The sequence below is a fragment of the Scyliorhinus torazame genome, chromosome 12, assembly GCF_047496885.1.
Source record: "Scyliorhinus torazame isolate Kashiwa2021f chromosome 12, sScyTor2.1, whole genome shotgun sequence".
NCBI lineage: Eukaryota > Metazoa > Chordata > Chondrichthyes > Carcharhiniformes > Scyliorhinidae > Scyliorhinus > Scyliorhinus torazame.
In genome coordinates, this window is record NC_092718.1 from 29983534 (window position 1) to 30007641 (window position 24108).

A 24108-nucleotide genomic window follows, 5' to 3' on the forward strand; every position below is an offset into this window, starting at 1 on the left:
GGGGAGATGAATGGTTCTGGCCACGAGAAACGGAGGATAGATTGGGACTGTTCTCCTCGGAGAGAAAAAAGCCAAGCCGAGATCAGATAGAGGCATTCAAAATCATTTGGGCGTTGGACAGAGTGGCTCAGGAAAAACTGTTCCCTGCTCGTAAAATGATCGAGAAGGAGAGGGCACAGATTTAAAGTGATTTGCAAAAGACGCAAATGAGAGAGAAAACCTTCGTCATTCAGCGAGTGGTTCGGGTCTGAAATGCACTGGCCGGAAGTGTGGTGGGACCAGTTTCAATTGAGGCATTCAAGAGGGCATTTGATGATTGTTCGATTAGAAACAATGCGCAGGGGTACGGGGAAAAGGCAGGAGAATGGCACCAAGTCACGGTGCTCCAGGGACCAGGTTCGTAATTGAAACAGCAAAGTGCTGGGAAAGTATGGCACTGGTCGGGTGCTGTGCTCTCTTTGCTAAGCTACTCTCCATCTTTATGGACATGCTATATGTCCTCTGGCAGCATCTTGTCCTTTGATTTTGAACCTGCTGATCATTTGGTTTTGAAAAAGAGCTTGCATCCGTTCACACATGCAGCGGGATTCTCCCTTCTGGGGGATTAAGACCCCCACACCGGCGGGAGAACCCGCGCCAACCACTCCGGCGTCAACAGGAGGGGTTGGCACCGCTCCAGCCGAAGGGCCGGCATGATCTCGCGCATGCGCGGAACCGCCGGCGTGGTTCCGCGCATGTGCAGACCGACCAGCGTATTTTGCCGCATGCGCGGGGGGTTCTCTTCTCCCCGCCGGCCATGGCGGAGCCCTACAGGGGCCGGCGCGGAAGGAAGAACTGCCCCAACGGCACAGGCCCACCCGCAGATCGGTAGGCCCCGATTGCGGGTCAGGCCACCGTGGGGGCCCCCCTGGTTCGGATCCCCCCCCCCCACGAATTACCTGCCAGGTCCCGCCGTGTGGGACCATGCGTAACCCTCGCCGGCGGGACTGGCCAAAGACGGACGGCCGCTTGGCCCATCAGGGCCCAGAGAATTGCCGGAGGGGGTGGCGCTGCCAACGGCCCCGATCGGCATGGCGTGAATCCTGCCCCTGCCCGAAAAATGGCGTCGGAGAATACGGCAGCCGGCATCGGGGCAGGATTCGCGTATTCTCCGACCCGGTTGGGGGGGGGGGGGGGGGGGGGGGGGGGGGCGTCGGAGAATCCCGCCCATGCTGTCTGAGCTGCTGAGTGTTTCCGGAATGTTCCGTTTTGGCTTCAGGTTTCTAGCATCTACATTATTTTGCGGGTTTTTTTGCACCCCTCCCCATTTTTCTACCGTTAAAAAAAAAATTAGGCCTCCCCCTTCCATGGTTATTTACATCAATTTAGTGCTTAAATTTCTCAAATACTTTGTTCTATTACTTGACTGAGAAGATCTATTATCACAACTCAGCCAGCAAGCCTTCCAGTTTAGGGTTACCGGCACCAAGATGGGCAGATGTTCTACAAATGCTTCAGCAATTTTGTTTTACCCCTCCCCTTTCCCAATTCTATTAATAGACTTGTTTATCTCAGTTTCAGAATTGAAGGAAAGCAAGCTCAAAAACATCAACAGATACCAGGCCCACTGATCCAGGTTTATGTTTCAGCATTAGCAAAATCTTTGACTTTCATTTGAACAGTGATTGACGATGTTTTCGAAGCACAAATTCTACAATTATGCCACTTAATTCATTGTTTTTCTTTTTACTGCAACAGCACTAGGCTATAATTCAACTCGGAGGTCTGGCTGGACTCCTGGACTTGGTTGGTTGGTCATAGGTTGGTTGGAAGCATTAAAGTCCCTGCAGAGTACAAACACTATGTGGAATGTCATTCTAGTGCAGCGTCACATGCTTTAGAAATGAAATGAAATATCGCTTGTCACAAGAAGGCTTCAAATGAAGTTACTGTGAAAAGCCTCTAGTTGCCACATTCCGGCGCCTGTTCGGGGAGGCTGGTACGGGAATTGAACCGTGCTGCTGGCCTGTCTTGGTCTGCTTTAAAAGCCAGCTCTTTAGCCCTGTGCTAAACCAGCCCCAAAGTGCACACGGAAGACTTGGACCTAGAATCAGGATGGTTAGAGCACAGGAGGAGGCATTTGGTCTGTTGGGTCCCCGTTGGCTCTCGAGGAGCAGCTCAGCTAGTCCCACTCCGTCATTTTCCCCGAACACTGCAAAAATATTTAGCCAGATAATTATTCCAACCGTTCAGCCGGCAGGGTCTTTCGTTCCCGCTGAAGGCAGCCCCCCATCCCACCCCCCTCCCCAGCCGAGGGCATATACAACAGGATACCCTGTTATCAGTGGTGTGACCAGACGAACCTGCCGCTGACCAATGGTGTGCCACCTCAGCTGCGGGGTCAGCGGAGGGGGGTGCAAATCCCAACACATGTTTGCGTCTGCCACGGCCGTACACTCAGGCAGTGAATTCTAGTTCTTAACCACTTGCTGCATTAAAAAAAGCTTTTCCTTCATGTCCTTTCTGCTTCTTTCCCCAATCATTTTCAAATCAGGACACCATCTGAAGTATTCAGAGTCTTGAAAACTCTGAATTTTGGCTGATGTCAGGGTCCATTTCGGGTCGTTAGCCTCAATATAAATTCAGGATGAATACCAAAAGACAAATTGGGAAGGGCGGCACATGACGCAGTGGTTAGCTCTGCTGCCTACAGCGCTGAGGACCCGGGCTCAATCCCGGCCCTGGGTCACTGTCCGTGTGGAGTTTGCTCATTCTCTCCGTGTCTGCGCAGGTTTCACCCCACAACCCAAAGATGTGCAGGTTAGGTGGATTGGCAACGCTAAATTGACCCTATAATTAGGGGAAAAAAAAAAATTGGGTACTCTAAATTTATCCAAAAAAAAAAGGCAAATTTGGAAAAGAGTAGGACAAGTGGACACAGGTTTAAAAAACATTTTTAAAAATAATTATTTTTTTTCCCTCCAAATTAACTGGTAATTTAGCATGGCCAATCCACTTAACCCTGCACATCTTTGGGTTGTGTGGGTGAGACCCACGCAGACACTGGGAGAATGTGCAAACTCCACACGGACAATGACCCGGGGCCAGGATCGAACCCGGGTCCTCAGCGCCATAGGCAGCAGTGCCAACCACTGCGCCACTCTGCTACCCGTCATTGGCAAAGATAAGCTGAAAAGATGACTCTGGATGTATGAATAGTGATCACCAGAATCATCCTGTGAAATGCAAAGTTCTGTTTTTTTTTATTTTTGAAGAATGAGGACAAGTTAGTTTAGCCTTTTTGCGGTCTCTAATTTAAACAAAAATCGTGAACAATAGCTTAATTTTCAGCATTATTCACGTTTGTTTCAGCAGAATAGTAACGTTATCTAACATTTCCAAATCAATTGTTCGAAATGATGCAGCTTGTAGAAGTAACAGCTCAACATTTTTAAACTACAGATGGTGACCATCATTTCAAAACCTATACAAAGGTTTGTAGGCCCCTGACAGTAGTCAACACTGTAGGACAGAGTGTACAGGAAGAAATCGGGTGTGTAAGAAAGATACCACAATAAATCATTGATGACTTTAATCTACATGTAGATTGGGTAAAACACATGGCAAAGGTAGCCTGTAAAATTAGTTTATTGATGTATTTGGGACAATTTCTTAAGAATAGTGAATGCTGGATCCAAAAGGGAGCAAGCTATTCTAAATCTGGCAATGTGCAACACGCCAGAATTAATCAATAATCTCATGGTAAAGAGGATTATAGGCAATAATGATCATAACATGATAGAATTTTCTGTTCAGTTTGAAGGAGAGAAAGGTGTGGTATAAGACTAGTATTTTAAAGTAGAATCCCTACAATGCAGGCCATTAAACTCATAAAAGAGTCTGCACTGACCTTCCAAAAGAGTACCTTACCCAGACCCATTCCCCACCCTCTCCCTGTAACCCCACCTAACTTTGGGACACTAAGGGGCAATTTAGCATGGCCAATCCACCTAACCTGACATCCTTGTCTGTGAGAAGAAACCGGAGTACCCAGCGGAAACCCACGCAGACACAGGGAGAATGTGCAAACTCCACACAGACTGATTGAATAAAAAATGAAGAGGGAGAAAAGTAGGGGGATGAAAGAAAGCAAACTAGTCATATAAAAACAGATCAGTATTTAAAATAGGAAAAGAGTGACTAAAGCTATTGTTGGTCCTCAAAAGTGAGTCTGGGGAATTAATAATGGAAACCCAGGAAATGGCGGAGACATTGAATGGGTATTTTATATCTCTTCACTGCAGAAGAGTTGGAAAGCTTTGAGAAGCGAGAGGGAGAAATTTAAAACAACCAGAGAAAAGGGTAAATTACTAGACCCAATGGCTGAAAATGCAACATGGGGCGGCATGTGGCGCAGTGGATAGCACTGGCACTGCGGCGCTGAGGACCCCGGTTCGAATCCCGATCCGGGGTCACTGTCCGTGTGGAGTTTGCACATTCTCTCCATGTCTGTGTGAGTTTCACCCCCACAACCCAAAGATGGCAGGTTAGGTGGATTGGCCATGCTAAATTGCCCCTTAATTGGAAAATAAAATAATAATAATTGGGTACTCTAAATTTACTTTTAAAAATTCAACATCGGAACGAGATGGCCTTCATTTTGAAGTCTTACAAGGGCTGCAAAAATAGAGGCATTGACTAAAGTATTCGAAAATTATTCTGGAAGCATCCCAGCAGATTGGAAAATACCAAACATAAAGGGCTGGTTTAGCACAGTGGGCTAAATAGCTGGCTTGTAAAGCAGACCAAGACCAGCAGCATGGGTTCAATTCCTGTACCAGCCTCCCCGAACAGGCACGGGAATGTGGCGTCTAGGGGCTTTTCACAGTAACTTCATTTGAAGCCAACTTGTGACAATAAGCGATTTTCATTTCATAAAACATTTATACAAGGAAGTAGACAAAGCAGGATACTAGAAACCATCTAACATCTGCCAAAAGGAAATTGCTAGAATTCATTATTAAGGAGGTAGAATACTTAGAAAATCTTTCTAAGATCAGGCAGTCGATAAGATTGAGAGTTACTTGAGGAATAACAAGAATGGGGGATCAAGGTGAACCTGTAGATGTGGTGTTCATGGATTTCCAAAAATCACAACCGATGCACAGTGGCAGCCATCTGCAAGACTTGCCACAGCAACTCTCCATAACTCCTTCAACAACACCCTTCAATCCTCTGCCACCTAGGACAACAGATACATGGCAACAATCTGCAAGTTCCCCTCACCATCTTGACTTGGAACCATAATCGCCGTTCCTTTAGGGTCACTGGGTCCGAATCCTGGAACTCCATTCTTGTGGGTGTTGCTCCAACACATGGCTGCAGTGGTTCAGGAAGGCAGCTCACCCACCACCACCTTCTCAAGGGCAATGAGGGATGGGCAATACATTCTGGGGATGTCTTGTGGCACAGTGGGTAACGGCCCTGCCTCCAAACCAAAGGCTCTGGGTTCAATCTCCACTCCGGGACTTGCAGCCATGGAAGGAGTGTTCAGAACGCAGTTAACTAAATAATGCAGTTAACCAACAGTATCAACCTGCAAAATCCTGCCAACAAATGCTATTGGCACCCGGCACGAGCGATTGAGACTCCTGGTCAGCCATGCTGGATGCGGAGTGATGCCCCTCAATCTATAAGCCCCTGGCGACAGAGTAGCCACCTGTTCCAGGGAAATCTTCCGATGGAAACAGATGAAAGTCTGCCTTGCGAATGACTAGGTGCGAGAAGTGAAACAACAACAATGAATGTTGGCCAGCGATGCTCACATCTTATTAACAGCTTTCTGTGGTAGAGAACTCCACAACTCTCTGCGAGAAGAAGTTCTTCCTCATCTTAGTCCTGAATGGCTCACCCTTATGCTTAGGCTGTGACCCCCAGTTCTGGACGCCCCGAACATCGGGAACATTCTTCCCTCATCTAGCCTGTCCAGTCCCATCAGGATTTTATGTTTCTATGAGATCCCCTCTCATGCTTCTAAACCACTAGTGAGTACAAGCCCAGTCAATCCAGTCTTTCTTCATATGTTGATACGTGTGCAGGTGGCCTGTGGCAAATTAGTACAATGCTTTCCTAATCTCAAATATAGTTTCTAATGGTCTTGTCCACAGCACAAATTCAATACAAAGTGATGTTTCATGCAGACATGCCACCCAAGGTATGAAGAAAATTATCACATTGGAGGCAGGGGTTAAAACAAATTGTTTTGAATCGATGTCTTGATCCACATTTAGTGGATTATTACTTATTCAGGCAATCCCGGAATGATTTTATATTGACATATAAAAAGATTATATGGATAATTTCCTCATGTTTGCACACACATGTAAGGGTTTCTGTGTTAGGCAAATGGATAATCCGTGTGTTACCTTCAATAATGTCAGAGAGCCCGTGTAAACTAAGAGAGAGTTGGGAATAATCAGAATCCTCTTGAAAGATCCCACTGTCTGATCGAGAACGTCGATGCACCAATGGCCCATTTTTCTCTTGCCAATCAATGAGTGGTTGCTGCTCATTGCCTTCTTCCATTCCTCGTGTTAGACAAGTGCAGCATGGGCTAAATTTCTCCATTAGGTATTGATTTATTCGAATGTCAAAGCACAGAACCACAACGTATAATGCGTAGATCAGTAACATCAAAGCAGACTCATACCTAAAAGTCAGAACAGGCCACTCATGTAAATACCAATTTTGTACAACTATCAATTAATTCATGCATTGTGGTCATTAAACGTTGCACTCAACATTGTAATATGAAATGTTGATTCTACCCACATACGGAGTATGTAACATATTATTACTACAGGGACCAGTGGTGTGATAACATTTGTATATTTTTTAAAAAAGTTTTCTTAAAACCAAAGTATCATTTCTTTCCTTGGATTACAAGATAAAAAGGTATTAATCATGGATTAGAGGGCTCCAGTAATAATGCAGTAATGGACCAGAGTCCAAGAGATTCAACGTTCAATCTCAGCCTCAATTCAGATTCGCTATCAACTTTGTCCAGAAGGATAGTTTTCACCATTCCTGGCTAGATTGTGAGGGAGGGTGCGAGAATATGATCTTGTATACTATTAAAATCAGTCCACTCAATAGAGCAATGTGGACAGAATTTATGGATGGGCTTACAAACAAGATGAAAGAGAGGCAATTAATGTTTGCATATTAAAATATTTAGTCACGCAGATATGAAATTGCTTAATTACAACCAAAGTTTTTTCTTGGTACAGATGCATTGTTAGAACTTGAAAAAGGCAAGGAAAATCAGTGTTGAGGAACAGAACACTGCTATTCTTTCCAATGCAGCCCATTTCTCCATGCAGATTAATGCGCCTTCCACACAGCCCCAAGAGTTTCTAAAACTTCACCACTGCGATTTTCCCCACATTAATCATGCTATGGCTGCCAAGGGAATTTACATAGATTTTGAGCTTACAAGATGATTGAAGCGGTTGTAATCTAATTTCACAAAGTCCTGAGACAGATCCGACTGCCAATCGAGCTAGATTTTGAAACTAAGTTCTGGGAGGTGAAGGATTAGTCTACCGACCCACCGCACCACCTGATCCAAACAGTCATTCTTTCAAAGTTTCTATAAATACATTTCATCCAACATCAATTTGTATAAGGTCGGGGTAGCACGCTGGTGCAGTGGTTAGCACTGCAGCCCCACAGCGCTGAGGACCCAGTTTCGATTCCGGCCCCGGGTCACTGTCCGTGTGGAGTTTGCACATGCTCTCTGTGTTTGTGTGTTGGGTCTCACCCCCACAACCCAAAGGTGTGCAGGGTAGGTGGATTGGGCCCGCTGAATTGCGCCTTAATTGGGGAAAAAAAAAAGAATTGGGCACTCTAAATTAAATTAAAACTTGTATAATATCTCGAAACGTAGTGCAGCCCTAAAAAGATGCACCGAGGATCTTGATGTATGGAAGCCCTCGATTCCTCGGATGAGGCAACAGCTATAGCTTTGAATAGAAGAAACTACCCAAAAGTCTTTAACATTCTAAGCTAGCTAACGTGATGTATGCACGGGTAACCCAGGGATGCAAATTGCCCTCATAGTATGGTGGCTGAAATTGGGAAGTCAGTAAGCAAGAGTAAGCTAAATCACTGATTATTCCAAAAATCATACAGTTCATATCACTTCCATGTGTTACACGCGATTTGCCAGGATGTTGCCTGAGGGCATTATATAGCTATGAGGAGAGGTTGGATAAACTCTTGTTTGTTCTCACTGGAACCCCGGAGGTTGAGGGGCGACCTGATAGATGTCTACAAAATTATGAGGGGTATGGACAGAATGGTTAGTCAGAAGCTTTTTCCTCAGGTGGAAGAGTCAATTACTAGGGGACATAGGTTTAAAACGCGAAGGGCAACGTTTAGAGGAGATGTGCGAGGGAAGTGTTTTTTCTTTACACAGAGGGTAGTGGGTACCTGGAATTCATTGCTGGAGGAGGTGGTGGAAGCAGGTACCATAATGACTTTTAAGGGGCATCTTGACAAATACAGGAGTAGGATGGGAATAGAGGGATATGGACCCCGGAACTGTAGAAGGGTTTAGGTTAGATGGGCAGCATGGTCGGTGCAGGCTTGGCGGGCCAAAGTCTGTACTTTTCTTTGTTCACTTACTGACTGGATTATTTGGTGGGGGAAAATAACTAGATGTTTAAAACTGTATCATATTAATAGACAGAGAATTCTTACCAGTAAATCGTATTGTCGAAGATAATAACAACAAGGGCTGCAACACTGATCGCATAAGCGGCACAATCTCTAAACAGTGGCCAGCAAGTCAATTGGCAAGCCTGGAAAAGTTGATAAAATCACCTCATTACAACAATTTAACCTATTTTCTCCATTCCCAGCACGCCCGCCCAACCTTGAAAGGTCTTCATCAAAATAATCCAAGACTTCAAAGAGAAATTTTATACCCGAAACACCATATGACAATAGTATCTGTTTCAGCGCCTCTCGTGAGGCTGGGCTGTACTTCAATAAATTCCAAATGCAAGAGCTTAAAGCAACCTTGAACTGGTTAGATTTGGATCATTTATGAGATTTGGGATCGTTCATCCATAATTTAATGAGGTAGTTCGCTTTTCCTGCACTACTAGTGCAATGATCTTCAAATTGTCCTCCCATGCGCCAAACTGGTGGGACCTTTACTCACCTCCTTAAATTGTGTCAGTATGGAGATTCTGTTTACGTACCATGGTAGTTAATAATCCACACGCGGCACAGATGGCAAGCAAATTGTAAACTGCTGACCCAACTATTGTACTGACTCCAATATCTCCCTTTGTCACAAAGACTCCTGTGTACAAAAAGAAAGATCAGATAGTGCAATTCTGGAATTTAGCCGCCTACAAATATGCGTTGATTAACTATATCCAAAATTATTCGTGTGTGTGTTTAATACAAATTCTTACACGGCCACAACAAAAACAGAAAACACTGGACAATCTCAGCAGGAATGACAAGCATCTGTGGAGAGAGAAGGGAACTAATGTTGAGAGTCTGGGTGACTCTTTGTCAAAGCTTTGGGCTGGATTCTTCGGCCGTGACGCCACAAGATTGCCATGGACACGACGCGAACCATGTAAAGGTCTATTGACCTCGGGCAGGAGTTTCCGGTCGCCGGGTGGGCGCGGCCGAAGAATCCCGCCCTTTGTCAAGCTTTGATGAAGAGTCATCCAGACTTGAAACATTAGCTCCGTTCTCTCTCCACAGATGCTGTCAGACCTGCTGAGATTGCCGAGCATTTTCTGTTTCAGATTCTGCATCTGCAGTGATTTGCTTTCATATTCTTACATGGCCAAATGCGAGTATCCTGGATTGCTTTAAAGATCACACTTCGATTGGAACTTCTAAAATGCATGAATTTTGTACAGTTACACACTGTGGAGTGCTTTTATGAATAATGACCAACTCTTTTCCTCAGGCACTTTTAAACAATGCGATCGAAAAACATTTTAAATGTATTCCCCAAAATTCCTTATGGATAAACATTAAAAACAATCTTGACATTAATGTAATAAATTAAGGAAAGATGTTAATGCTGAACTGCTACACAAGTGAAAGTGATCACTGAACATTAGTTGGAATGTGCTGTGCGATAATATTATGTGTGTGTTCACATTAAAATATAATATATATTTTTAAATAAATTTAGAGTATCCAATTCATTTTTTCCAATTAAGGCGCAATTTAGCATGGCCAATCCACCTACCCTGCACATCTTTGGGTTGTGGGGGCGATACCCACGCAAACACGGGGAGAATGTGCAAACTCCATACGGACAGTGACAAAGAGCCGGGATCGAACCTGGGACCTCGGCGCTGTGAGGCAACGTGCTATCCACTTGCGCCACCCTATTAAAATATAATACAGGTTACCTAGGAAAGCTGTGACCAGCTCGGGTGCAGAACTTCCAGCTGCCATAAATGTTGCTCCTGCAACATCTGGGGTTAGACCAAGACCTAACAATCAATTACAAATATGATTATTCCACGGCTGAAATTCTATGGGGTAACTAAATATGCATTTAAACGAAGGCAGCTAACAAAAAAAACCAAAAAAACCCCACAACAACAAAAAAAATTGTCTGGAATAACTTGACAGAATATTTGTGAAATTTATCAAACCCTCAATTTGTTTTAAACTTGGACTTCAGACTGTGGCGGAGTTACGTGCTCCACAGGATGCCAAGTCCAAATAACAGGAGATGGTCAGCTTGAGGAGACTCACATGGCTTGACTCCAATGCATTCCATGTGAGCTGACAACAGAGCTCTGCAGTTACACTGTGCAGGAATATAACTGTGGCCGTCCAGCCGAACCCTTCAGTCAGGCCCCACAGATACTTGCCAAAAGGTACATTGCAATTACAAAATAGAAAATACACAAGTTAAATTTCTGAATCTCCAGTTGCAACATTTAGGAGCTCAGACAGAGAAATCAAAAACCCTAAAGAAAATTCAGCCCAAAAGGGAATGTTGCACGGCAGATTTGAGTGCACTGGTCCACAGTACAGGTGAATTTCTTCTGTACCAGCAAAGCTTCCCAGCTCCTGAAGTCAACATGCATTACATGATAAAACAAACACACCTATTCAACCCCATTTAATGATGTGAAAAAGTGGCCGGAATTCTCCGACTGTTGCGATTCACCTTTCCCGCTGGCAGTACATCCCCATCCTCGGGTATCCCGACGGTGCGGGGTGGTTTTGATGGGAAATCCCACTGACAAGCGGCGGGAGTGGAAAATCCCGCTGCCAGCGAACGGCGCGCTGCCGAGAAACACACGGGTGTGGGGCCGGAGAATTAAAAAAAGTAGAATGCACACACCAAATTGAATGGGATGCCTGATCTTTTACTCGAATAATTAAACTGCTGATAAAAGAGATCCCAAGTACACAATCTTCATGACGCAAAAACATAAAGTCCGGAGTGAGAACGGTTCATCCAACAACAACTTTAATAGCGACTTTAATGTACAATGGCCCAAGGTTTTGTGGAGTAATGGATAGTGCCCCTGCGGCTAAGCTGGAAGCTCTGGGTTCAAGTCCCACCGCAGGACTTGATGGTTAAGGAAGGGCTTTCATAACGTAACCAAGCTGGTTGAGCATCAACCCGCAGATTCACTCCAATATATTAAGTCAGAGGTTAGGAGCAGGAACGTTTCCTGATCAGCCAGAGCCTGCAGAAAGCAAAGGCAAACTGCTGCAGTACCAAGACAAGCGTAACTGTGCAGGTCCATAGTCACCAATACTCTCTTTGGGTATGGTACCCTAGGGCGAGAGAGAGAAAAAGAGAGAGCGAGAGAGAGAGAGTCCTAAGACACTTCACAATAGCATTGTTTTTGATTCCAAGTCACATATGGAGATGTTAGGTCAGATGACTGGTTAATAATTTTAATTAAGAAATAATTTTAAGGGGCGTCTTAAAAAGGGGGAAACTGAGGTGCGGAGGTCGAAAGCTGCAACGACATGTTCTAGAATTTAGGGCCCAGACTTTTAGAGCCATTAATGGTGGAGTAATTGAAATTGAGAGTACAGATGAGGTCAGAATTAGAGGAATAAGATATCTTGGAAGGTTGTGGGGCTGGAGGAGATTCCAGAGATAGGGAGGGGCAAGGCCATGGAGAAATTTGAAAATCAACACATTGAGTGGCCGCTTGGGAACAGAGTTTGAAGTGGCAACTCAATAGAACGGATTGTCTTCCCGATATTTAACTTTCGGCTCCAGATATCCATTATCCTACAGTGGAAAAAATACCTAATGCCAAACTTAGTGAGAACTACCCGTATTCTCCAATTTTCTGTTAAACACATGAACTAGTAGAAACTGTAACATCTGCCAAACTTTTAATTGTTGCCGTATTCTTTTTTTAAATATAAATTTAGAGTACCCAATTCTTTTTTTCCCCAATTAAGGGGCAATTTAGCGCAGCCAATTCACCTACCCTGCACATCTTTTTGGGTTGTGGGGATGAGACCCACAGAGTCACAGGGAGAATATGCAAACTCCACACGCAGAGTGATCGGGGGCTGGGATCGAACCCAGTCCTCGGGGTGCCCTGAGTCAACAGTGCTAACCAGTGTGCAACCGTGCCACCCTCAATTGTTGTCTTATTCATAAAATTGTTGCAATGGTACTTTAAATATTGATTTGAAATGAGCACATGTTAGTTAACTCATCCCCTGTGGCATTGTATACGAGGTGTGCACCCAAACTAAAGGGGTGTGGAGTGGGGCATTGGTGAAGTCATACATTCTTTATTTTTAAACAATACTTTGATTTGACCTTATAATAAGACCATGAGAAATAGAAACAGGAGTAGGTCATTCGGCCCCTCGAACATGCTTCGCCATTCAATCGGATCATGGTTGGTCCGACATTCCCTAAGTCCACTTTCCTTCCTGCCCTTGCCATGTAACCCTTGATTCCCGTTTAAAAAATATATATGTTTATTCAAATTTTTCCAACAAAATTTTTAACAATCAAACGTCCCCCCCATAAAGAAAAAAAGAAAAAAAAAGAACACAAACACAACAATCCAAAACTTATATATTGGGTTTCCGCCGTATATAGTAACCCCCCCCATATGACATTCAAAGGTACCCTTGGGGAAGCCCCTCCCCCCACCCTTGGGTTGCTGCTGCTGCTGACCTCCTCCTAACGCTCCGCGAGATAGTCTAGGAACGGTTGCCACCACCCGAAGAACCCTTGCACAGACACTCTCAAGGCAAACTTTATCCTCTTCAGCTTAATGAACCCTGCCATGTCATTTATCCAGGCTTCCACACTGGGGGGCTTCGCGTCCTTCCATAATAGCAAGATCCTCCGCCGGGCTACCAGGGACGCAAAGGCCAGGATACCGGCCTCTTTCGCCTCCTGCACGCCCGGCTCATCCGTTACCCCAAATAGTGCCAACCCCCAGCTCGGCTTGACCTGGACTGTCACCACCTTGGACATAGTCCTCGCGAAACCCCTCCAGAACCCATCCAGTGCCGGGCATGACCAGAACATGTGGACATGATTCGCCGGGCTTCCCGAGCACCTCCCACACCTGTCCTCCATCCCAAAGAACCTACTCAACCTCGCCCCCGTCATATGCGCTCAGTGAGTAACCTTAAATTGTATTAGGCTGAGCCTGGCGCAAGAGGAAGAGGAATTAACCCTACTCAGGGCATCAGCCCACAGACACTCATCAATCTCCTCCCCAAGCTCCTCCTCCCACTTGCCCTTTAACTCCTCTACCGAAGCCTCCTCCTCTTCTTTCATCTCCTGATAGATCGCCGAAACCTTGCCTTCTCCGACCCATACACCCGAAATCACCCTGTCCTGAATCCCCTGTGCTGGGAGCAACGGGAATTCCCCCACCTGCCGCCTCACAAACGCCCTCACATGCATATACCTGATGCATTTCCTGGGGGTAGCCCAAACTTCTCCTCCAGCGCCCCTAGGCTCGCAAACGTCCCATCTATAAACAGGTCCCCCATTCTTCTGATCCCTGCCCGATGCCAGCTCCGAAACCCCCCATCCATCCTTCCCGGGACGAACCGATGGTTCCCCCGAATTGGGGACCAAACCGAGGCTCCCATCTCACCCCTATGCCGTCTCCACTGCCCCAGATCTTCAACGTTGCCGCCACCACCGGACTCGTGGTGTACCTTGTCGGCGAGAGCGGCAGTGGTGCCGTCACCAGCGCCCTCAGGCTCGTGCCCCTGCAGGTCGCCATCTCCAACCTCTTCCACACCGCCCCCTCTCCCTCTATTACCCACTTACGGATCATCGCCACATTGGCTGACCAATAATAGCCGCACAGATTCGGCAGCGCCAGCCCTCCCTGTCCCTGCTACGCTCCAGAAACACCCTCTTTACCCTCGGGGTCTTATTTGCCCACACGAAACCCATGATGCTCCTACCTACCCGTTTAAAAAAGGCCTTGGTGATCATAATGGGAAGGCACTGGAACACAGAGAAACCTCGGGAGGACCATCATTTTAACCAACTGCACCCTGCCCGCTAGCAAGTGGCAGCACATCCCATCTTTTGAAATCCTCCTCCATCTGCTCCACCAACCGCGTCAAATTGAGCTTGTGCAGGGCCCTCTTCAATGGTAGGTCGTCTATCTCCCTAATCTGGTCCCCTGGATGCACCACAAAAAGCTCACTTTTCCCTACGTTGAGCTTATAGCCCGAGAAGTCCCCAAACTCCCTTAGGATCCGCATGACCTCCACCATCCCCTCCACTGGATCTGCCACATACAGCAACAGGTCGTCTGCGTACAGCGACACTCGATGTTCCTCTCCTCCTCTGACCAATCCCCTCCATTTCCTGGACTCCCTTAGTGCCATGGCCAAAGGCTCAATTGCCAATGCAAACAACAAGTGGGACAGGGGGCACCCCTGCCTCGTCCCTCGGTACAGCCGAAAGCACTCTGACCTCCGCAGATTCGTAGCCACACTCGCCACTGGGGCTCTACATAGCAGCCTAACCCAGCTGACAAACCCCTCCCCGAACCCAAACCGCCGCAACACTTCCCAAAGATACTCCCACTCCACCCAGTCGAAGGCCCTCTCCGCGTCCATAGCCGCCACTACCTCCGCCTCTCCCTCCACCGACGGCACCACAATCATGCTGAGGAGCCTCCGCACATTACCGCCCAGCCGCCTGCCCTCTACAAATCCCGTCTGGTCCCCATGGATCACTCCCGGGACACAGTCCTCAATTTCTCGTAGCCAGCACCTCCGCCAGCAACTTAGCATCCACATTGAGGAGCGAGATCGGTCTGTACGACCCACACAGCAGTGGGTCCCTGTCCCGCTTCAGGACCAGAGAGATCAGCACCCCGGACACCGTCGGGGGGCAGGGTCCCCCCCCCCCTCCCCTGCCCCACCAACAATGGGCCCCACAGGTCCACACACTTCCCATAAAACCCGACCGGGAACCCATCTGGTCCCGGGGCCCTCCCCACCCGCATGTTCCCCAATCCTTTAACCAACTCCTCCAACCCAATTGGCGCCCCCAAACCAGCCACCTCCTGCTCCTCCACCCTCGGGGACCCCAGTTGATCAAAAAACGTCGCATCCCCTCTTCCCCCGCTGGGGGCTCAGATCCGCACAGCTCCTCTTGAAGTCCTTGAATACCTCATTTACTCTCACGGCACTCCGCACCGTATTCCCCCTGCTATCCTTATCTCCACCCATCTCCCCCGCTGCCCCCCTCCTACGAAGCCGATGCGCCAGCATCCGGCTCGCCCTCCCCCCACACTCGTACGTCGCCCCCTGTGCCCTCCCCCACCCTCCCCGTGGCCAACAGGTCAAACTCCGTCCGGAGACTTCGCCGCTCCCTAAGTAGTCCCTCCTCGGGGGCCTCTGCACACCTCCCGACCACCCCCAAGATCTCCCCACCAACCTCTCCCCCTCCCTGCCCTCGCTCTTCTCCCTGTGGGCCCTGATGGAGACCAACTCTCCCCTGACCACTGCCCTCAACGCCTCCCAGACTACCCCCACCTGCACCTCTCAGTTGTCATTGGCCTCCACGCGTCTCTCAATACACCCCCGCACCCCCCCCCCGCACACCTCATCCGCCAATAATCCCACATCAAGATGCCACAGCGGGCGCTGATCCCTCTCCTCCCCCAACCCCAGCTCCACCCAGTGAGGGGCGCGGTCCGAGATGGCTATGGCCGAACACTACATTCCCTCCATTTTCGGGATTAGCGCCCTACTCAAATCAAAAAAAAAAAAAAAAATCTATCCGGGAGTAGGTTCGATGTACATGGGAAAAGAATGAGAATTCCCTGGCCTGGGGCCAGGCAAACCTCCATGGATCCACTCCCCAATCTGGTCCATAAACCCCCCCCAAGCACCCTGGCCGCAGCCGGCCTCCTCCCAGTCCTGGACCTAGAGCGATCCAAAGCTGGATCCAGCACCGTGCCGAAATACCACCCCCCCCCCCCCCCCCCCCCCACCACCAAGCCTCCCACCTCCAGGTCCAGAATCCGACCCAGCATGCGCCCCACAAATCCGGCATCATCCCAGTTTGGGGCGTACACGTCTACCAGCACCACCCGCAACCCACCGCTCACCATCACGTATCGACCTCCATTATCCACCACAATATTTTTGGCCTCAAACGACACCCACTTCCCCACCAGTATCGCAACCCCCCTGTTCTTCGCATCCAGCCCAGAATGGAATATCTGTCCTACCCATCCCCCCCCCTCCTCTGCCATCTCCTATTCTAGGCCAGTCACGTGCCCGCGCCTCCCGCACCCTCCAGTCCCCCAGACCCCCGCTCCTATTTCCAGTTCCCCTTTGGCCAATGCAGCAGCAACCCTATACCCACCCTCTCCCCCCCCCCCCCCCAGATCGATATCTAGCTCTTTTGCTCCCCCCAAAACACTCCCGTAAGTCAGCTGACTCCTGCTGACCCCGGCCTCTCCCGCCTTCCCATCGACCCCCCCAGCGTGGGAAACCCCCCTCCCCCTCCTCCCCAGCAGTCAGTGTACGCTCCTCTCCAGTACCCCCCCCCCGACCCCCTCCTCCGTCCTTCCCTAGCGCGGGAAAATGCCCGCGCTTTCCTGCGCCGGCCCTGCCCACTCTGGCGCAGCTCCTTTTGCGGCCTTATCTCAGTTCCCCCTCTCCGGGCCTCCCCTCCCTCCAACACTGATGCCCACACTCTCCCCATCAAATCCCTTCACCCATCCCCATCCAGCACCCAACCAAGGGAACATTCCCTACACTTAGTTAAAACCATATATACAGCAAATATCCACCCCACAACAACAAACCCTCAATTTGAGTCAGTCTGTATAAAACTCCAAGCCTCCTCAGGAATTTCGAAATAGTGGTGCCGATCCTGGAATGTGACCCATAATCACGCTGGCTGCAGCATACCGAACTTCACCCCCTTCCGATGGAGCACCGCCTTAGCCTGATTAAAGCCAGCTCTCTTCTTGGCCACCTCTGCACTTCAGTCCTGGTAGATTCGGACCTCAGTGTTCTCCCACCTGCTGCTCCGCTCTTTCTTGGCCCATCTCAAGACACATTCTCTAAAAGCAGTGGAACCTCACCACTACAGCCCTTGGCGGCTCGTTGGCTTTGGGTCTCCTTGCCAGGACCCGATGAGCCCCATCTAGCTCCAGGGGCCTCGGGAAGGCTCCCGCACCCATCAGCGAATTGAGCATCGTGCTCACATATGCCCTGGCATGAGCCCCTCCACTCCTTCAGGGAGACCCAGAATCCGAAGATTCTTCCTCCTCGACCTATTCTCCAGGTCCTCAAATCTTTCCGCCCACCTCTTGTGCAGCGCCTTGTGCGCCTCCACCTTCACCGCCAGGCCCAAGATCTCATCCTCGTTCTCCGAGGCTTTTTGCCGCACCTCTCGGATCGCCGCCCCTTGGGCCTTCTGGGTCTCCACTAGCTTCTCGATCGCCGCCTTCATTGGCGCCAGCATTTGGGTTTTCAGCTCCTCAAAGCAGAGTTTAAGGAACCCCTGCTGCTCCTGCGACCACGCTGCTTGGTCTCCACCCGCCACCAGCTTGCTTTTTCTCCCTCTCACTTTTTGCTGCTCCAAGATCCCTTTTTTCACCGCTCCACTCCTGGTCCAACCCATATACTGTCAGGGGGACCCTGCTGTCACCTTCCCACACTGGAAGCCATCAAACAAGTGCCGTTGGGGCCCCTCTAGAGAGCCCAAAAGTCCGTTCCCGGCGGGAGCTGCCAAACGTGCGACCTAGCCAGGCATGGCCGCAACTGGAAGTCAACCCTTGATTCCCTTAATGATCAAGAATCTATCTCGGCCTTAAATATGTACAAGGAGTCTGCCAGTCATAATCCGCTGCACGAGTGTAAGGGGTGGAAATGATTGTCTTCCCCATGTCCCTTGAAAGTACAAGCTCCCCCGTTAAGGGGACAGGGGAAACTCAATCTATATTTTATACTAGGTCGGGCAGTTTGGCACTGACCGTGAAGACCCGGTCGGGGAACTACCGGGAGCTGTGTATTATAGCCTTGTAAATAAGCCTTTTGTTGTTATAACTCGGTGTGGACTATCCGTGACTTCATAAAACTGTCCCCACAGCTCTTTGTGGCAAGGAGTTCAAAAGACTCTCAACCATCCGGGAGACAAAATTCTTCCTATTTTCAGTCTTAAATTGGCACCCATAAAATCCTTCTAAATTCTAATAAGTAGAGACCCAACTTGTTTAACCTTTGTCCTGTACACAAGAAACAGGACAAATCCAATCGGGCCAATTACTGCCCTATCAGTCTAGTCTCCATCGTCAATAAAGTGATGGAAAGAGTCATCAACAATGCTATCAAGTGGCGCTTACTCAGCAATAATAACCTGCTCACAGACGCTCGGTTCGGGTTCCGCCAGGGTCACTCATATCCTGACCTCATTACAGCTTTGATGCAAACATGGACAAATGACCTGAATGCCAGAGGTGAGGTGAGAGTGACTGCCCTTGACATCAGGGCAGGATTTGACGAGCATGGCATCAAGGAGTCCTAGCTAAATTGGAGTCAATCAGAGGGAAAACTCTCTGCTGGTTGGAGCCATACCTGGCACAAAGGAAGATGGTTGTGGTGGTTGGAGGTCAATCATTTCAGCTCCAGGACATCACTGCAGAAATTCCTCAGGGTAGTGTCCTAGGCCCAACCATCTTCAGCTGCTTCATCAACAACCTCCCTTCCATCATAATGTCAGAAGTGGGAATGTTTGTGGATGACTGCATAATGTTCAGCACCATTCGTGGCTCCTTAGATAATGAAGCAATTTGTGTCCAAATGAAGCAAGGCCTGGCCAATAGCCAGGCTTGGGCTGACAAGTGGCAAGTTACTTTTGCACCACAGCAGTGCCAGGCAATGACCATCTCCTAAAAGAGAGGAACTAACCATCGCCCCATGACATTCAATGGCATTACCATCGCTGAATCCCCCACAATCGACATTGATCAGACACTGAACTGGACTAGCCATATTAATACTGTGTCTATCAGAGCAGGTCAAATGCTAGGAATCCTATGGCAAGTAACTCACATCCTGACCCCTCCAAAGCCTGTCCACCATCTACAAGGCACAAGTCAGGAGCGTAATGGAATACTCTCCACATACCTAGATGAGTGCAGCTCCAACAGCACTCAAGAAGATGGACACCATCCAGGACAAAGCAGCCCGCTTTATTGCTACCCCTTCCACAAACAGTTAACCCTCCACTACCGATGAACAGTGGCAGTCTTGTGTACCATCTACAAAATGCACTGCAGTAACTTGCCAAGGTTCCTTAAGCAGCACCTTCCAAACCCACGACTACTACCATCTAGAAGGACAAGAGCAGGAGATGCGTAGGAAACCCACCTAGAAGCTCCCCTCCAAGTCACTCACCATCACAACTCGGAAATATATTGCCGTTCCTGCACTGTCGCTAGGTCAAAATCCTGGAACTCCCTCCATAACAGCACAGTGGTATACCTACACCTCAGGCACTGCAGTGATTCAAGGCAGCTCACCACCACCTTCTGAAGGGCAACTAGAGATGGGCAATAAATGCTGGCCTAACCAGCGATGCCCATATCCCGTAAATGAATATTGAAAAAAAAACCTCCATACCAGGGATCATCCTAGTGAACCTTTCCTGAACCACCTCCAATGAAATAATATATTTTATTTAATAAAAAGGGAGCAAAACCTCTCAGTACTCCAGATATGGTCTCACCAGTACCTTGTACAGTTGCAGCAAGATTTCCTTACTCTTATACTCCAACCCCCTTGAAATAGGGCCAACATTTTGTTAGCCTTCCAGATTACCTGCTGCACCTGTGTGCTCGCTTTCTGTGTTTTGTGCACAAGTACCCCCCCCCCCCCCCCCCCCCCCCCAGTCCCTTTGTGTTGTAGCTTTCAGCAGATTTTCTCCATTTAAATGATAGCTCTGTTTTTTTATTCTCCCTTCCAAAGTGAACAACTTCACACTTTGCCACATTATAATCCATTTGCCAACTTTCTTAACCTATCAATATCACTTTTCAAACTGTTTGTATCCCTCTCACAACTTACCTGTCCAACTAGTTTTGAGTCATCTGCAAATGTGGCTACAGTATATTCACTTCCGTCCTCCATTAGTATATATTGTAAACAGTTGTGGTCCCATCACCAGCCCCTGTGGAACCTGCTGGTTACAGGTTGCCAACCTGAAAAAGAACAACCCCACTCACTGTTTCCTGCCTATTAGCCAGTTCTCTATCCACGCCAAAATACTGCCTCCAACACCATGAGCTCTTAATCTTAAGAGTTAACCTTTTGTGAGGTACCTTACTGAATGCCTCCTGGGAGTCCAAATACAACACATCTACTGGTACCCCTCTATCCACTCTGGTTGAGACTTCATCGAAAAACTCGAAGACATTAGTCAGACACGATTTTCCTTTCATGAACCTATGCTGACTTAGCTTGATTAGATAATGATTTTTGAAATGTGCTGCTATTACTTCCTTAATAACTGATTCCAACATTTTTCCATCAGTAGATATTAGGCTAATTGGCCTATAGTTAGCCACTTTTTGCCTCCCTCCCCTTTTGAGTAGCGGTGTCACACCGGCAGTTTTACAATCCTCCCGTACCTCTTCAGAATCCAAGGATTTTTGGAAAATTACAACCAATGCATCCACTATCTCTGTAATTACTTCTTTTAAGATCCTAGCATGCAAGCCATCAAGGCTAGGGGGACCTACCTTTAGCCCCATTAGTTTGTCGAAGACTACTTTTCTTGTGATGGGGTTTAATTCCTCCCCTGTATTCTTTTGTATTAATGGGATGTTCAAAGTATCTTTCACGTAAAGACTGATGCAAAATATCTGTTTAACTCCTCTGCCATTTCCTTGTCCTCCATATCTGTCTCCGCAGATTCATTTTCTAAGGGGCTTCACTTTGACCGCTCTCTTCCTTTTTATAAATCTAAAGAAGCTCTTGTCAGTTTTTAAATATTCCTCGCTAGTTTGTCCTTGTAGTTTATTTATTTATTTTTATAAATTTAGAGTGCCCAATTATTTTTTTCCAATTAAGGGGCAATTTAGTGTGGCCAATCCACCTAAGCTGCACATCTTTGGGTTGTGGGGGTAAAATCCACGCAGACACGGGCCTTGTAGTTTATTTTCTCTCTCTCTTTTAGTCCTCCTTTGCTGGATTCAGAATTTATTTCAGTCTTCGGAGCTATCACTGACTTTTGCCTCCTTATAATACTTTTTCTTTCAACTTAATACTCTCCTGGGGTGGCATGGTGGCACAGTAGTTAGGATTGCTACTTTATGGCTTTTAAGAGCCAGGTACGATCCTGGCCCCGGGTCACTGTGCAGTTTGCACATTCTCCCTGTGTCTGCGTGGGTCTCACCCCCACAACCCAAAGATGTGCAGAGTAGTTGGATTGGCTATGCTAAATTGCCCCATAATTGGAAAAGAAAATTGGGTATTCTAAATTTATATTATAAAAAACTTAATACGCTCCTTAAATTCCTTGGTTAACCGTGGCTAAGTCATGAATGACCTCCTTAAAATGTCTTCTGTTTGCAGTTTTCTGCTCATCTATCTGCCTATTCCATTTTAGCTAACTCTATCCTCATTTCACTGTAATTCCCTTTATTATGTTAAACACCGTTGTTTCTGTCTCCTGTTTATCACTATCAAACTGAATATTAAATTTGGTCATGTTATGATCACTACTTCCTGGAGAATCTTTTACTCCGAGTCATTTATTAAACCTATTTATTACCCATTACCAGATCCAAAATAGCCTGTTCCCTGGTTGGCTCCATGACATATTGCTCCAGGAAACTATCCCTAATGCACTCTATGAATTTGAGGTCATAGCTAACCTAACCAACTTAATTAACCCAATCAACATGAAGATTAAAATGTCACCAATAATTATTGCTCTATTCTATTATGTGCTCCTATTATTTATTGATTTATATCTGTAATGACTTAGGCCAGGGCTTTGAGATTGGCCAATTAGAATATGAATTCCCTGATTAGTGGCCAAATCAGGGAACCCCTTTCTCTGTATATAACAGAGTGTCAGATCCTCTGCACTCCCAGTGTAGACAGCAAGCTGAATGCGCCTGGTTGTTAGTTTTGTAAATAAAAGGAATTCTGGTGAAGGGACTGCACTGCCTCTAAACTTATTACAATATATTTTCTACAGTGTGGCTACTGCTTGGGGGTCTATATACTACTCCTCCAATGGTCTTCTTTCCCTTGCTGTTTTGTTTTTACCTCCACCTAAATGGGCTACATCATCAGAGTCTAGACTGTCCTCATTTCATCGCTTATTAACAGTACTATCCCACCACCTTTTCCTTCCCTCCCGTCTTTGATGGACATCTCCCAGTTTTGATCTCATATGGCTAAGTAACAAATTTAAAGGAGCATGAAAGAGATAGAATGTAGGCGTTGGAGTTGCAATGGTAGAGGTACTGGTCAAACGGGTGTTAGACAGGGCCATGTTTACAGAATAGGAAAACGTGAGCATTTACGTGATAACAGCAAATGAAGCTTTGTAATCTAGTGCATACATGCACTAGATTATTAATACACGCTAGTTAACATTTATACTTACATTCACTGATAACTTCTAAGGAAGGCAAGAAATAATCTTCACAAACTATATCAATAGCCAGGAGCATGTAGAGGATGATGATAAAGTGAATAATTATCCCTCCCTCCTTTCTCTCTTCCAGTGTAAAAAATCCTTCAGGGAATTCAGATGAAGGAGAATCCACACACTTGGTTACATTATCTGGTGAGAGAGAAATAATTGCATTCGAATGAGAATATAAATGTCTGCACATCAGGCATGCAAATTTACTGGTAATTAAAACATTGACACAACCAAAAATTTGCTAAACGACCAGTCATATCACAGAGCACGCCCTTAAACAACCCGTGTTGATCTCGGTAGTTAAGAAAAACCAACCCGTTGTATCTCGACGAACTCGCTCAGCGCTGGTCAAGCTGGAGGAGGCAGTTTTGTGAATGGAATGAGCAATTCCGTACAGGACCAGGCTTATCCCCACCGCAAGAAAAGTCACTTGTCCTTTTCTGACTGTCGTACTCATCCTTGATCGCAAGCCTCCCACACGGTTTCTTCTTAAAGCTGCTCTTTCTGATAGCAAGTCGTGCTCGGAAACCTCGAAGTGTCACCGCAGTTTGATGGGAGATCATCAGCGTAGTCCAGTTTTGATCTGCAGTTGCATAGGGGAGATTGAAACGCTCATCACAAAAATACCCTTTTAATTCGACTGTCTGGCAGCTCAGATGACTTGGATCACGAGTTTTGCTAACTAATCATCAAAGAGCCTTCCCGGGAGGACCAATTAACTTCTTGATCAGGGACAGAAGCCCTCAGCTCAGAATGGGAGTGGTTGTTAAAGGGAGGGAGACATTGCAATTTTTATTAGTCGTGTATTGTACTTACAACTTTCAACAAAACAGGGGGGGAAAAAAAAGTAGTTTTTTTTGCATTGAAGGATTGCAATTAGAATGGAAGTTTGGAACTTGTGTAAA

The 24108-nt window shown here is 47.1% G+C and overlaps 1 protein-coding gene across 1 annotated transcript in view; it reads right to left on the reverse strand.

Annotated features, from left to right (window-relative positions):
* The window catches only part of slc24a5 (solute carrier family 24 member 5), an 83659-nt gene extending 59785 nt beyond the window's left edge, over nt 1-23874 (reverse strand). Inside the window, exons 1-6 of the mRNA XM_072470602.1 lie at nt 23519-23874; nt 23162-23341; nt 10434-10517; nt 9249-9352; nt 8743-8843; nt 6405-6688 (exon numbers count right to left, since the gene is read on the reverse strand). Of these exons, the coding sequence (XP_072326703.1) occupies nt 6405-6688; nt 8743-8843; nt 9249-9352; nt 10434-10517; nt 23162-23341; nt 23519-23660 (895 nt within the window). The 5' untranslated portion in view covers nt 23661-23874. The remainder of the gene's footprint in view (nt 1-6404; nt 6689-8742; nt 8844-9248; nt 9353-10433; nt 10518-23161; nt 23342-23518) is intronic.
* Between the last annotated feature and the right edge of the window lie 234 nt (nt 23875-24108).